Below are 16,145 nucleotides of genomic sequence, written 5' to 3'. Positions count from 1 at the left end.
AACGCTATCAGGCCACTACGGTAGTTAATTCCATTGTTTGATTCTTATCTGGAACTGAAGGTCAAGTGTGGTACCAGGGTACAGCCACCGACTAGTGTGCCATTAAATGAAAACCTTCTGACTCAATTTTCTCAGAACAACTACAATAAATCAGAAGAGCACCGCCGCTGAGCAGATCATGCCTCTAACCCAAAGCCAGCCAGTTGTTCCCAACATGGCCAGTTAGTTCAGTATTGATTCTCTGTCATGCTGTTATACCACTATAACCATCTGACCTATGAAAGCTGAGCTCACAGCACTGGCCTGAAATCCAGCACACACTGCCCTCCAAGGGGAGAGGGAGCGCCATGTGAGGAAACACTCAGCTCACCCTCTGGGCTTAGGACTGCAGGACTTTCACCGAAAACGTTTGCCCTTGGCTCATGCCCTGTTAGTATCGCTGCTTTAGTCTCTGCACTTCTAACCATGCCTACCTTGCACAACTTGACCCCACTCTTACATTGATCTTTTTTAAAAACTCCTCTTGGGACAAATCAATCAATTCTTTGGTCAACTCATGGAAATTCTGACACTCTCTGACAATATAATAAAACAGATAGACGTTAAAGCTCATTTTAGTTTTTGTATTCGATTTTTTATAAGGGTGTGTTATAAGCTAGTTTTACAATGCGCACTTTGACCCTTGCAAGTGAAAAGTATGACATAAACAGATGCTGCTTGCGTGCCTGAAAAATATGAGCACCAAGGACTAATTACTCACTGCTGTTTAGGTTAGTGTAGCCTCTGATTATAAGGACTACAAAACAAGGCAAAGCCCAGAGGCACAGAATATTTAAAAAGAAAACTAAAACATAACATTTGAAATCAAGAAAATAAACGCAAAGCAAGCAACAAGCTCAAGAATGCACGGGAACTCAAATTCATGATTATATCTTTCTGATTTTGCTTTATTGCCAACTATCGGATACCTCTGGGTTCTAAAATCAAGCAATTTGAAAAGGAAAAAAAACCAAACACGTACTATTTGGCTCAACCTTATTCACAGCCACACAGAGGCCACGGTCTGTGGTAAAGTTATAAGGCTGACTGACTGAGTTTCATCAGGTGTCACATGCGGTCATTACTGGAATTCAATCGAAAACAAAACCAAAAGCTTGGGAATCTCTGCTAAACAGAAAGAGCTCGTGCTGCTGAGTGTACTGGACCTCGGCTCACTCAGGCTCCAAACCACTGACAGTGAAAGCATTTTCATTAATGGAGCAAATACAGCATTTTTTTAAATGTATTTGTGCAACTATTTAGCTTGTAATACAGTATTAAGTATGCTACTTTGGATCCATTTTGATAGCCTATTAACGTTATTTATTAGCTAAACAGACTGATTATCAGCATGTTGTTTGTTTTGAGCAAAAAAATATGACACATCATCCCAGAGCCTCCGTTTTGTTTCCATGTTTGGATTTTTCCAACTCAGGAAATGTGATCACCTGAGGAGTAGTCGAGCTTGCTCGGCTTGTTCGTTCAAGCCCGTATACTTATGTGGTATGATGATTATCCCACTGAAGCTTAAGGTGTGTATGTGTGTATCAGCTCCCACCTACGCAGGAGTAATTACAATTTCACTTCTCTCCTACAGTTATCTCTGTAGAGACACATCTCTGAAAGTGAGAGGTTCCTTTACCATACTTTTCACGTTCATGTTCATGTTCGTATATATATCCCGCAAAACACACACACGCAAACAAACACCACTTCACAAGTATGTGTCCTCGTTAAGTTGGCCTCATTTTGAGGGATTTATTTCATTCTAAAAAGCATCAATGTGATTTAATACAGAAAGTAATATTCGTTTTTTTACAGTGCAATTTAAGACTCCTGGAATCTGTAAAACAGCCGTGAAAATGATTCGATATAAAATCTTTTTAGTACCATGATCGGCACATCCCACCAGAAAACAAAGAAGTGAAACAATTCTTTAGCTTTATCCTTTATGGAGGGACACACTTTGGATCGTGGAAGAATCTCAAACACGTTCCTATATTTAACCGTGTGATAGATCAGAGGTAGAGCACGGGCAAAACCTGGAAGACATGTTCATCAATAACAGTTTATGTCTGCAAATGAAAATCAGCTGTACTTTCCATAGTGTGTTACCTTTATATTAACACATAAAGTTGATTGAGTGATAAGCCAGTCTCAGTGTATTACTTAAAAAGATAGTACACATAATAATTTCACGATAATTACACAGTAATTCCCCCGTCCAGCAGCCAAGAAAACATATGGGAAGAAAATTATCTACACTGCAGATGCCTGTTTTATACATATATATAGATATATATAGAGAGAGATAGGTAGATATGTCTATTACAACATGACTGCATTACATTTCACTTCTGGTTGTGTGATCTGACTGAACATGAAAATCCTTTCTTCAGCACACTGTCATGCTATGAGCCTCTGGCCCTCAGGTGTATTATTTACTCATGCCCGAGAAATGCATGGCATGCAGTGTTTCCAGACAAAGGCGTGTTTATGAGGGTGTGTTTGCAAATCCAGAATGACAACCCAGATGCAAATGGTAAAAAAAACACTCAGAAAAAGAAAGGACAGTGATTAGGACAAAGTGGATTATGAGAAATACATTTGTATTTCAGTTTAAAGGAAAAAGAAACGTTTGGTGTATATTACTGCGAGCAGCCCAATATTGAGCCTTTTATTGGAAGAAATTTGGCCCCACTTTCTGATATTTATATTCCTTCCTAACCAACATCAACTGCTTTGTGCCTATGCAAAACAGCTATCTGACATTGGTGTCGCTCCACGACTGCTCAATTCTATTCTAATGAGCTGCGGATTTATGAACACACCCACTGTTTACAGAAAACAAAGAAGAAGCACTGACATTTAAGTTAATGACACACATTCGTTGACATTTTAAATCCTTGGATTCTTTTTTAAATCATTTTAACATGTCCACATTGCAAGATGAACATTGTCTCCTCTGTTGATAGATTAAACTTTGATTCCACTGGATCACTGTGTGCCAGAAAAATATCTCTTTTAAATAGGAAATTTAACTGTGTCCTGATTTGTGCTTTGTTTTGTTTCCACTGCTGCTGCTCATCCCCTCGCAGCCTCTGAGTCTTCCTCGAAGGCCCTGTTGTCATAGCGATGCTGCTGTCTCTCTGGGTCGAGGCTCCCTGGGTCAGTCAGTGGGACTTCATACAGGGCGTCTCCTGTCACTGTGATCACGGTGACATCTGGCGGTGACTCAGAAGAGAAGCTCTCTTTTCTGTCGTCCTCAACGCCCAGGGCCTTCAAGATGTCGCACTTACACATAGGGCAGGTTCGCCTCTCCAGCAGCCAGGGCTCGATGCAGGTTTTGTGGAAGATGTGATCACACGTCAGCACGGTCACCACATCGCCTACCTTGTAGGATTCGATACAAACGGCACACATCGAGGAGTCCGAACTGGTCTCCTCGTCCCCTCTCTTGAGCGTGCGTACCTGCAAACGCTTAATTGCCTTCTTCGCCTCGGATTTCAGTCGCTTCTCATTGCGCTTGCTCATGCTCATATTGTAGAGACGGTTTGCGGAGATGAACACAAAGTAGGCGATGGAGGCTGCGGTTACAATGAAAAAGGCAATGGACAGAAAGTAAAGCCAGTATGTGTCCATCCAGGGTCCGTGAGCCACACCTTCACTAATTATCATTTGAACATCAATCCCGTTTTTCACCAACCTGACAATCTCCATGCCCTGAGTGTTACCAATCATGATCGCCACAATTTCGTCTGCATCTGAGTGTGCCATGTGTGTAGTGCTGTTTCCACTGCCGTCCACATTATACACAACAACAGCAGCTGCTCCGAGGCGTTTGGCAGCATTGATCTTCTCACCGAAGGTGCAGTTGCCCCTCTTCACCAGGGCTATCCACGGTGGTAAGGTTTCGTTGCGGTCGTACACAGGATCTGGGCCACAGCCTTTGGGGTCTCCCACGGGAAGCGTAACGATGCCGAAAGCTCTTTTCCTCAGAGAGTTACGGCCATACAACCCACACTCACAATATTTCTCCTCAGTCTCATTGTAGCTGTTCACAAAGCTTATTTCCACGTTGGCAGTCCAAAATACAAAGGTAGCTGAACAGTGAACAAGCCCTGACAAAAACAGCAAAAGCAGCAGAGGTGGTTGTGTCTTCTTACCCATGGTAACACTGTTCTTGAACAAGAGGAAGTCCTCTTACTCAGGCTTATTTAGCCTCTTCAAAACTTCTTTTTCAAAAAAAGAAAAAAACTCCCAGTTCCTGGTCTGTTCAAGTCTCAGCAGTCTCAATCCGGCGATAGTTTCACCAAGCCTGCTGTCTTCGGTAATATGACACGAGCCTTTGGTAACATAAAACAAGCTACGCGTCAGCCACTCACCTCTCGTTATCTTCCTGAACCTTGAACACTGAACACTCCCCGCTGAGGGCAGGGTGTTGCTATTCAACAAGTTGAAGTACACAAAACGCACAGACCTATGTTGTTTCCAGAGCCAAGGAACAGCATTCGAGAAGGAAAGACATGATAAGCAAATGATAAGAAGACTTTCATAAGGCAGGACTGTGACAGCTGTAAAAACTGCCGCATTCTCCTTGCATAATGATGACAAAAGCAACTCAGCCAGTTTTTCTAGTTTGACTGGTTTCCTTCCTCTTTTTTCTGCGGCTGCGATCATTGTTTTGTTAAGGTGACAGGCAAGTTTTGCACCGCTGCCTTGTGGCTATTGTCTCTAATCTACAAATATAGTCTACTGCATATTCTACTGCAGTAGACTAATGTTGCTGAATATTTTTACAGGCTTACGAAAAAAACTGAGTGAAGAGGATAAGACACACAAGAGTAATGTTTTTCCATTGTGCTGATACTGTAACTAGAGACTCATCCACCACTGCAGGCATACCAGTGACCACTGAAATAGAACGAGGCACTGTCAAGTTTCCACTGTATCTTCTTACACACAAGTGAAAGCGCACAAACACTAAGAGACAGAAAGGCTTCAAATGACAAATTCGATGGTGAGGTTGCTGTCCAGCTTGATAGTTTACCTGAGATTGAGACTGGATTGAGATCTGCTCTATTTCATTGAGCCATTTTTACCTTAGTTCACACACACACACACAAAGAATGTGTACACAATGCGCTATTAAATAATCTATTTGACTGGGGCTAGCTCTGTAAATAAAAGACTGTGAGATATTTCCTTTTAGCACAGCTAGAAGTCACAGCTTCTGATAACAGGAACAATGGTTCTGCTCTGACCCTTAAATTCCAGAAATATTACCCTGTCAAGTTATGAACACGCACTCCAAAAAAGACCTCATGTCTTGTTCAAGTTAATAAAAACAGACATTCCTCTTTACAGGTGAAGTTTGGTGTTAGATTCTAAAGGTATCCTGAGACTTTCTGATCTAATACTGGCATCTGCTGGCTGGTTAGTGGTGTGGTCAAAGGAAAAGACAAACCTCCACCAAGCTAGGTGAGTCAGACAGACGTGCAAACTGTCAGCACTGGACACATGTGTGCATTTGCTTATATTTTAATCCGAAAAAGAATAGTGATTTCAACAGTGTTCAGTGGTGTTAGTTTGATGATGAACTTAAACTCACTTACTTAAAAAAAATTTAAAGAATAAAAAAAATTAAATTGTAAAGAAATTAATGGAAGCAGTACGGACGAAATGAATTTGTCCTAATTCACTCCTAAAAGGTTAATTTAATAATAAAAGATTAAACAGTACTAAGTTGTTATTCCAATAAATGAACAGAGTCATTAAAAGAGATAGATACTTATGAACCACTTTATTAGATACACTTTTCTGGCACTGAGTTGGACCTCCTTTTGCCTCCAGAACTATTGTAATTCTTCGTAGCATATTCAACAAGGTGCTGGAAAAATGTCTCAGAGATTTTGGTCCATATTGACATGACTGCATCACACAGTTGCTGCAGATATGTTGGCTGGCTTCATGTGCCACCACATCTCAAAGGTGCTCTACTGTATTGAGATGTGGTGACTGTGGAGGCCATTTGACAGCAATGAACATGCTGTCACTGCGGTCGTAAAGGGATGGCTATGGTCATCAACAGCTAGGTTGAGGTGTTTTAATGACACTCAGTTTTTATTACACCACTATCAGCCTGAACCGCTGATGCAAGGCTGGATGGATGCACGCTTTCAGGTTTTTTATGCTATATGCTGACCCTAGCATTCAGCTGTGTCAGCAGAAATTGAGACTTTACAAGCCAGGCAATATTTTTCAAATCTTCTCTTGGAGCATTTTGGCGATTCTGTATGAAGTGTAAACTCAGTTTCCTGTTCTTGGCTGACAAGACCCGGTGTGGTCTTCTGTAGCTGTAGCTCCTGTATTTCAAGGTTTGACATGTTGCATGCTCAGAGCTGCTCTCCTCTTTTGGTTGTAATAAGCAGTTACCTAAGTTACTTTTGCCTTCCTATCAGCTGAAAGGAGTCTGGCCATTCTCCTATGACCTCTGACACCAACAAGGAATTTTCTCCCAGAGAAATGCTGCACACTAGGGATGGCTGTGTGGGAAAATCCCAGTAGATCAGCTGTTTCTGAAATACTTAGTTCAGCAAGTCTGGCACCAACAACCATGCCATGTTCAAAGTCACTTAAATCACCTTCCTTGCCTGTTCTGATGCTCAGTTTGAACTTCAGTAGTAACTGTCGTGTGATTGGTTGATTAGATATTTGCTTTAAGGAGCTGTTGAACAGGTGTGGTCTATGAGTGTAAATGAAATGATAAAAAAATAAATAAAACTTAAAAAAATGGTGGTACTTCCTAAATTTATTCATCTCTTCCAAAACATACCCATCTTTCCCACATCATCATTTTTAAACTATTGACTCTATCATTATGTCTTTCATCTGGGCAAATAAACACCATACAATTTCAAAGGCACACTTGCAGAAACCCTCTGAGGGCAGACTTGGCCTCCCAGTTTTCAGGCAATATTATTGGGCTTGCAATACCAGAACATGGGTTTTCTGGAACAGTGTTTCAGCTGTTCCTGCTATTCAGAAGGGCTGTGGTCCTTCCTGCCAAACATACCTACCAAAATTTTTTTAGCAAAGATTTTGTCCTAGCTCTATTCTCTTCAGATCCTAAAGCAAGTTAGGGGTGCTTTGTGCCAGACCTATCCATTTTTGCACCATAACGCCAAACCTTTCTTTTTTACCTGGCGTGATGGACCCTGTGTGTAATCATTGGTCATAATTAGGTCTCCGCACTATTAAGGACGTCTACATCGACAATTGTTTTGCTTCATTTGTTCAGTTGCAATCAAAATGTATGCTTCCCTCCACTCGTTTATTTCGATACTTACAAATCAGGAATTTTGTTAAACACTCGTTCTCCCATCTGGATCAGCCACCTGCTCATAGAGACTTCTATGATTATTTGATTGAAATCCCAAACACCTAATCAGCCAGTTTACTACACTTTTTACACTTAAACCACCTACAAACCTCACCAAGGATGCTTGCGTTAAGGACATGGAAGTAGACATATCGGACACTTTGTGGGCCAATGGGTTGAAGAAGATTAAAGAATGCTCTGTTAATGCCAGATTACAACTTAGGCAGTTCAAAGTCCTTCATCGTTTGCGTTTCTCTAAAATAAAGCTAGGCAGCATTTTTCCATCTATTTCCTCATTGTGTCATAAAATGCAAAGCAATGGAAGGAACCACTGCCCACCTTTTCTGGTCTTGCCCTAAACTTTTTTGGGCAGAGATATTTAATATGTATAACCGGATTTATGACTTAAAATTAAAGCCGGATTGTATACTTGCAGTGCTAGGCTGCTCCCTAACCTCACTGGCACTTAGACGTCCTCTTCAGAAACCCTTAATGTTTGACATGATTGTAGCTAAAAGCTATTGTAGCTATTCTTAGAGCCTGGAAATCACCATCTCCTCCCTTGTTTAGGGTTTGGCTATGAGAGAGGATTGCATGTTTGTATATTGCCTTATTTTTTTCTTTTCTTTTATTGTTTTCCTGTTCTGGTTTTTTGGTTTTTGTCTTACTTTCTGCGCTTGGATGTCATTGTTTTTTATTTGATTTTATGTCATTTTAAGTTAAAATCTTGTAAATAAACATTAAAAAAAAAACCTTTAAGAGCAAGTATTTTAAAAAATATCTCCAAGCATACCGTCTATTTACCAGAATACCTGTGTTGGTTTTTGTTTTAGGTTTTTTTTTTAACATTGCCTTATTTCTTTGTTGCATGACTTCCAGGCTAGGCCCTTATCAGTCTACACAAGATGACCAGCAAACCACAAACCCAGTCAATGCCACACAGGGGCGCCATTAACTCACAGCTAGGCTCAGCATCATTCATCACAATTAGCACAACAAAACAAGCAAGTTCAGCTTCATTCGGCTAGTGTGCACTGCTCACTGGTGCAACAGAAATGCCAGACTGATGATTTAAGCATTTGTCAACCTTAAAGTTGCTTTCATAATATAAATTCATAATGTTAAATCTTCTGCTTAATGAAATACGTGCAATAGACGCAGAGCAGCCTCTCAGAAAACCAGTAATTGAATTGACTCACCTTTTTTCAAATCATCTTGTTTGGACTCAGGATAAACTATCCATCGTTTTAATATCCATTCATTTCATGTCTTTGGAGCACGAAGGCGATCCACACAGAGAGCACTCCTGACTGACGCTCTGTGGCTCCGGGGGAAACTTTGGGGCATGTCCAAACAAGCCCTGGCACCCCGTCCCTCCACATATTCACACCCCCTTTTTTTCCTCACATGTGAGGAGTATGGGTATCAGTCTACGGTGTAACTAAAACTACACTAAATCCTGTTTATGGTTATGTTCTGTCTACAATCACGAGTCAGATATGCGCAAAGGCCTAGTTGAGTGGCCTGCATGTACGCCCACAGTGCCACTGTTTGACGTGAAGATGATCATCTCCAAATTCAGCAAGTGTGTTGCTTAAATGTGTATTTAATCAAGAAAACATTACATTTCCACTTGTAAAGCTGCATTAAAACTGTGTTTAAAGAAATCTGGATTTCACCCCTGCTGCGCCTCAGGCTGGATTGTGTTCAAGCTGACTGGAATGACTCGCAACTCGTGATCCCCCATTCTTAGTAGCACCAGACTTTAAAATGTCCCCCCTCCCAATAATCTCTCTTTGCAGCTTGCAGCCGTATGTAGTGTTAGATGCAGCGCTCACAACCAATTTTAGTCCTTAGTACATTTCTACAAGCTTGTAAAGACACACATGCGTCCTTGGATTAATCGCTAATTTCGTATTTATTTTTTTGTTTTATTTAATTTTAAAATGACCATGGGTACTGCTGTAGCTGTGCAGAAAAAGAAGAGAAAAGATTTTATACCTTACTTTCTGGGATTTGTAATATTTTTGTATTGCACGGTCAGTCTCCTTTCAGTAACAGCAAAAACAGCACAGGAAAGTCACTCTGTCAGGGTGCGTCGGGCCGTGGGTAAGCATATCTGAAACAAGTGCGTGCGGGATTTTTGGGTTACTTTGTAACATTTTAGAGCTGCCACAATAATCTGGGGGAGTTTTGTTTTATAGTGACAATCTGTTCAGTGTGTCATGAGTTATGTCACGGTAATAATGTGTGCGTAATCATGTGGCATAGCAACTGTGGCAATGTTTGCTCTACTAATCGTCGTGTGTTATCGGCATGAAAGACCGTGTAACTGCCATGAAAATAGATCTAACCATCTTGGCAGAGCGCTCTAGCAACTTGCTGGCTTCTTGGGGTGACAGTTTGTGTGTATGAGTTGTTAAGAGTCGTTATTAGAGTCGGTGCTTTCGTCTTTTATTTGATAATATTCTCGCGTGTATTTGTCAGGGGCTAGATTTAAGAAGTTGAAAATAGGTATTATCACACAACCGTTACTGGAGGCGACTGATTCATCCTCATCCCAGTCTCCATAAAGATAATCTCCCTCAGGCTTTCTGTACTGACGTATTCGACCAAAATGGCCAGACTGAAACTTTTCTGTACAATTAGATTTTAGTTCACTTTACTAAAATGTTCTAAAATATTTTTTCTCCCTTATTTTTGAATTAGTTTACTTTAACAGCCTTGATTTGAATGCGTGTGCGTGTTGTTTCTGCTGTTTTAGAGAATGAGACAGAATGCATCCCGCCACAGTCCTCCGAGTTTCCTGAAGGCTTCTTCACAGTGCAGGAGAGGAAGGACGGAGGGCTCGTCATTTATTTTATGCTTATTTTCTACATGCTTTTGGCTGTCTCTATAGTCTGCGACGATTACTTTCTGCCATCATTAGAAGTAATCAGTGAACGTAAGTTCTACATAACACACACGTTTCCAATAGAACATCTGCGTGTAAGGTGTAGGTGTAGGCTTGGGTGGATGTTCTCATTGTATTTTTGCACTGTGTGATTATCAGAGTAATCGGGATTTATAACAACAGATTCTAACGCAATTTCTTCATTTACAAGGTGGGAGCCAAATCTACACATACAGTGTGAGGAAATATTTAACTTACTGAACATTTTAAGTAATAAATAAAGCTGTTAGTCAGTTAATCCTTTGGTATAGTTAATGTAAACTAGTAGTTTGGTCTTTGCAAAGTCTACAAACATTGTGAAAGTTTTCAACTTTATGCACCTATCCCTCCAACACCTAAGTATATTTTATTTTATTTTTAAAAACATATCCTTTTTTAATAGACGATCAAACCATGAAATCAACTGACTGACTAAACAAGCCCACAGTGGGCGGATATAAAATGTAATATCACAGGCCAATCCTTAAAAATAAATATATCAATCTGTTTTTAATGGGCCATTTGAGGAGGGATTGTGCTATTGTTGAACAAAACTGTGCATTATATTTTTTTTGTGTGTGTGTTATTTTGGACCTCTCTCAGGTCTGGGATTGTCACAGGACGTAGCAGGAGCCACGTTTATGGCAGCTGGAAGTTCTGCACCTGAACTAGTCACAGCCTTCCTAGGTAATCACAAACTAAGTAAAAACCTAATTATGACATGATAACCCCAGTATGATCATCTGTGTCCTTGTGGTGTTCCCCAGTCTGACATAGTGACTTTACTACATGGGAACAAAAAGGAAAAGTGTCCTTGAACTAGGCTATTTTAACTTTCAGATCTTTATTTCTTTTCCCTGTCATGCTTCCTCATTGCTCCTGGCTTCAAAGCTAAAATGTGCTCTTTACTGTCAGGTGTGTTTGTGACAAAAGGGGACATTGGGGTCAGCACCATTGTGGGATCGGCTGTCTACAACCTGCTAGGAATCTGTGGTGCCTGTGGACTTTTAGCCTCTATGGTACATTCTGACACGATAACACATAAGATACAGACAAACATTACACCTCTGCTAACTACTTGTGTGTAGCAGTTGCACTTTTGCTCAGCCAAAACAGAAGGATCGTTGTGTTTTATGAGCCTTAAACCTCTTATTTTTGTTCGCTTTATCAGGCTGGGCGTCTCACCTGTTGGCCACTATTCAGGGACTGCCTGGCATATGGGATCAGTGTTGCTGCTGTCATTGGGATTATTTCAGATAACAAAGTTTACTGGTGAGTGTATTTGTGTGTACTAACTCATCATTACATGAATCATCTTAAGACCTTTCACCACATACAAACAGGTGTTGAATTTGGGTTGTAAAAGACTTTGTCCTTTTATAAGAGACTCTATTTTATAACCCAAAGGGTGGTAACAAGATACAAAGTCATTTACAGCGTTTTATTGCCTCTTGTGATGTAGAGAAAAACAAATTAAAAGAAATCACAAAACAATTTGTACAGTGCAGGTATTTACAGGTTTGTTTTTTCTTTTTGTTTTTTATGGTACTGTCATAACTATATCCATGGCTAAAAAAAAAGCAACAACAATTTGGAGAATTACACATGGAAAATATGTTGAAATAATCCAGTGGTACAAAAGCCACTGAAAAGTATGTTTTCTGACCTTAATTGAGGGAAGTGAGACCTGCAGTTTTTTAGATGGTGATCTGGGTTCTTTTGTGACCTCCTGGGTGAGTCATCGAAGAACTCTTGAAGTATTTTTGGTAGGCTGGTCACTCTGGTGAAGGTTCACCACTGTTCCATGTTTTCTCCATTTGTGGATAATGGCTCTCACCATGGTTCATCACTGCTATTACTTACATTGACATAATAATTGAAAAGTGCATTTTGTATTTACTCAGGTTATCTTTGTCTAATATTAAAATCTGTTTATGTTCTGAAACATATAAGTCTGACAAATATGCAAAAAAAACTAAAAACTCAGGAAGGGGACAAATGCTTTTTCACAGCATTGTATGTTTTATTTACAATATTTTTCATTTACAGTATGTCAATTTGTTGACAGGTATGATGCTGCCTGTCTCCTGCTGGTCTACGGCGTTTACATTGTGGTTCTGTGCTTTGACCTTCGCATCAGTGAGTTTGTCCTGAGGAAGCTGAGCCCTTGCTGCACGTGTCTGGGGTCAGGTTCGTGTGAAAAGATTGAGACACAGCGTCTGCTGGGTTGGAATGACGACACCAGTTTGCGAGTCCACAGTCGCTCCAGAACAGACAGTGGGATCTTCCACGATGAGTCAGGATACTCTCACCTGTCCCTCAGCCTACACGGACTCAATGAGATTCCTGAAGGTAAGGCGCACTTCTTAGTGGCACAGTAAAACTGCTTTCCTTCAACGCCACTTTGAGTCATTCGCCTTCGTGTTTGATCTAGGAGAGATGTATGATGTATATTCTCTCATACCAGCAGAGCATAAAAGTGTCTTTGCCGTCCCGGAGAGCGACATGAAACGGATTCTGTGGGTACTGTCCCTGCCCATCATCACTCTGCTTTTCCTCACCATCCCTGACTGCAGGAGAAGGTTCTGGAAGCAGTGGTTCGTGATCACTTTCCTCATGTCAGCAGTCTGGATCTCAGCTTTTACATATGTGCTGGTGTGGATGGTCACTGTAGTTGGTAAGATGGCTGTTTTAACTCTGAAGTCTGTAATAAAATTCTGTAGTTTTCATTAAACTTTTGCAGATTAGCTACAGGTGTAAATAAGCTCATCACCCACTGAGCCACGGCAGATCACAAGTGTTGAAACTTGTGAGAAAAATGTTGGATTTGCAGAGTACAGTCACATGTTGGTCTGCTGGTTAATTCCTGGGATGCCATTGTCTAGGCAGGTTCAGAGGGGGTCTGTTGTAGCTCCAGTGGGCCATGTGCCTAGCCGGCCACAGCAATTAACAGGGGGCTCACCCCTAGGGAAACACAGTCACATGAGGACTGAGTGTATACAGGGCTTCAAGAACCCCTCCACCTTCCATCTACAAAAGAATGAACTATAGAACTATATTCCAAGTTCAGGGTAAAAAGGCAATATTATCATGTGACAGTGGCAGGTCTACTTAATGTATAATGAGATTATTATCCAATAGTTCTCAGAAAGGCTCACATGCAGGGAAATACCAGGCATGTAGGCTCTGCACTGAATTGGACAGTACAGAGAACCCAGTCACAGTTCACAGGCAGGATTGTAAGGATTCATTTAAGGTGGTGATTAATATTGGTGAGTTATTTTCTGGATCACTTTGCCTGAAATTTATTTATTTTCCTATGATGAATGTGGATTCTGGATAATGGACAATGTCTAATAATGGACTTAATTTTCAAAAAGAGAAGGAGCAGATGTGCTGTTTATTTAACTTGATAATAGGATTTCACATTCTTATGGAAGATCCACAGTACTATGTACTTTTGAGCCACCCCTCATTTCTTGATATTTAGCTTAGGTTCTTGAGAAATAGTTCCTTCAGTTTTCTTCAGGTCGAAGGTTTTCCTTAGCTGCTTTTTCAGTCATTTTCAGCGCTTCTACCTGACCCTTTACAAGGGAATGTTTCTGTTGAGCAACTTAACCCTGACGTATGAGTCATTCAAACAAAAAAAGTACCCAACCTAAGGGAAGAACCAGTGTTGTGTCTACACATTACAGACGACTTCGCAGAGAACCAATGTTAATTTGTATTTTTAGGCACTTTGTTACTAGCAGCCTGTCGCAAAACATAATTTGTTCACATTTTTCACTGACTTGACTACAGAAGTGGTATCTCTTTAGTTGAGAATGTCAAGAAGCTATATTTAAGGCTGGAAAACAGGGAGAAAAGTCTCCACAGCCATCTGTTAAACATAGAGGAGGCTCTGTCATGGGTTTGGCGCTTCATTTCAGTCAGGTGTGTTAGACACAGAAATTGTACTAACTGTTTTTGCCTGATATACTGCATTTCCATTAATCTCTGCACCTATTTCCCTTGCAAGACATAAAAAAAATGTGTAGTAGTTCAATATTTTTGCACAACACTGTATCTTGAAGTTATTGGTAGGGTAATCCGACTTTGTGTTGGCATTGTGTTTATGCAGGTGAGACCCTTGCTATCCCCGATACTATTATGGGACTTACTTTGCTTGCTGCTGGAACCAGTATACCTGACACTGTGGCCAGTGTGATGGTGGCCAGAGAAGGTAACACTAATTTCCAGTTTCATTAACTTCATTTAAAATTCCTGAACAACTGCTTGCTGTACATTTAAACTTCCACAGCTTGTTCACTCAAAATACAGGAATGTTGAATTCTTTAAAATTTCAATGTAAACTTTTTTTCTCTCTCTCTTAAGGGAAAGCCGATATGGCCATGTCCAACATTGTGGGCTCTAATGTGTTTGACATGCTGTGCCTGGGTTTGCCTTGGTTCATCAAAACTGCCTTTGTGGACACCAACAACCCTGTAGAGGTCAACAGCACCGGACTGGTCTTTATTTCCTGCACACTTCTCCTTTCAATTGTCTTCCTTTTCGTAGCCGTGCACATCAACGGATGGAAGTTGGACTGGAAGCTGGGAATCGTTTCTCTCATCTGCTACATCCTCTTTGCCACTCTGTCCATCCTGTATGAGCTGGGAATTATTGGGAATAATCCCCTAAGGCTGTGCAGCGACTGAGATCTGACCTTCTCAGGACTAAAGCCATATTTTCTGAGTAAAAACAAAAATGTTAAGCTTTTAAAAATGTACAAATATCAAGTTGCTACGGCACGCATACGTGATGGTCACCTCAGTGAATGATCTATTGTTAATATATTTTACCAAAGGTGGCAATGTTCCTAGGATCATTCTTTTGGGCGTGTACACCAAGATCCAGACAAGACCAGTATCATCACAAGGCCCATCTTCACATTGCAAGACATTCCCTGTCTTACATAAGGGTCATGAACAAAAAGCTACTGCTCCCACAGGTTTACTGCAATTTCCAATAAGAAAAGAAATAAAAGGTTTAAACTGAACTCATCTGGCCTTGTCCTCCTTTTTAAGAGGGTGGTTGAGCTAAAACAAAGACTTATTTCTCTGATAAGCTTTTATGAGCGAGAAAGAATGGTTAGAGCCATAAATAGTTTTTAAAAAAAAAAAAAAAGAAAGAAAAACTTTCCACTCATCTTCAGTTCCCTAAAACTGTCACGCATTTTTTTTCCACAACCAAGTTTGCAATGCTTGCGTGGACTTTAGACACTAATCTACCCTCAGAACAAACCCAACAAAGCTTAGTTCAAGCTAAGCACAAAAACCTTCCAAAAAAAAGAATTTGTTCAAAACTGTAGCAAACCTAATTCAAATAAAAATAGTTTAAAATCCCGTTTTAATCTGTAGCTTTGATGAAATCTTTCTAACAGCTTGAGGACACACTGTTATGCATCTTTTTTACAGCACTGATGTCTAGTTAGGTGTCCGTATTGTATTCCCCTGACATACACGTGCCATAATATAACTAAAAACAACAAACAAATCTAAACAAAACAGCTACTTTTGGCTGTATTCTTATTAACAGGTCGCCGCAGCAGGTAATTCAGTTTGTCAGGATTATGCCAAACCCACTCGCGATCTAACTAAAAATACTAAACTTTAAGCTTGAAGGTTTAAATACTTGAATATCTTTTTGTTCCTATAAAATAAGCTCATACTGAGTTTCATCTGTGGACTATTGTGGTATTTTTTAGATTTGAAGATGCCAATGTAGAACACTGTTCTTGGAGGGTGGGGGCAG

At 40.4% G+C, this 16,145-nt stretch overlaps 2 protein-coding genes across 3 annotated transcripts; one reads left to right on the top strand and one right to left on the bottom strand.

Moving 5' to 3' along the window:
* Positions 1-1,764: 1,764 nt before the first annotated feature.
* LOC113019942 (E3 ubiquitin-protein ligase RNF128-like) lies at positions 1,765-4,621 on the bottom strand. Its single transcript, XM_026163611.1, has one exon. It carries the CDS (start codon positions 4,207-4,209, stop codon positions 3,124-3,126), a length of 1,086 nt encoding a protein of 361 aa, XP_026019396.1. The 5' UTR covers positions 4,210-4,621; the 3' UTR covers positions 1,765-3,123.
* A 4,581-nt stretch (positions 4,622-9,202) lies between these two features.
* slc24a5 (solute carrier family 24 member 5) lies at positions 9,203-15,390 on the top strand. Of its 2 annotated transcripts, none has more exons than XM_026163604.1 (9): positions 9,203-9,529; positions 10,185-10,364; positions 10,956-11,039; positions 11,268-11,371; positions 11,524-11,624; positions 12,421-12,704; positions 12,823-13,029; positions 14,473-14,574; positions 14,727-15,390. In XM_026163604.1, the coding sequence occupies exons 1-9, from the start codon at positions 9,367-9,369 to the stop codon at positions 15,047-15,049; spliced, it is 1,548 nt and encodes a 515-aa protein (XP_026019389.1). In that variant the 5' UTR covers positions 9,203-9,366; the 3' UTR covers positions 15,050-15,390. The 2 variants fall into 2 exon arrangements, with proteins under 2 accessions (XP_026019389.1, XP_026019382.1); XM_026163597.1 differs by having other exon boundaries at positions 12,820-13,029.
* Positions 15,391-16,145: the final 755 nt, after the last annotated feature.

Source organism: Astatotilapia calliptera, chromosome 1 (genome assembly GCF_900246225.1).
Source record: "Astatotilapia calliptera chromosome 1, fAstCal1.2, whole genome shotgun sequence".
NCBI classification, from domain to species: Eukaryota; Metazoa; Chordata; class Actinopteri; order Cichliformes; family Cichlidae; genus Astatotilapia; species Astatotilapia calliptera.
Note: the sequence above shows the minus strand (reverse complement) of the source record. Positions and strands in the feature narration are given on the sequence as shown.

Excerpts from the sequence above, each read along its gene's own strand:
- LOC113019942 (XM_026163611.1), bottom strand. The coding sequence starts at position 4,209 with ATGGGTAAGAAGACACAACCACCTCTGCTGCTTTTGCTGTTTTTGTCA.
- slc24a5 (XM_026163597.1), top strand. The coding sequence starts at position 9,367 with ATGACCATGGGTACTGCTGTAGCTGTGCAGAAAAAGAAGAGAAAAGAT. Across the intron at positions 9,530-10,184 it reads CAGGGTGCGTCGGGCCGTGG|AGAATGAGACAGAATGCATC; the intron begins GTAAGCATATCT and ends CTGCTGTTTTAG. Across the intron at positions 12,705-12,819 it reads ACTCAATGAGATTCCTGAAG|CAGAGCATAAAAGTGTCTTT; the intron begins GTAAGGCGCACT and ends CTCTCATACCAG.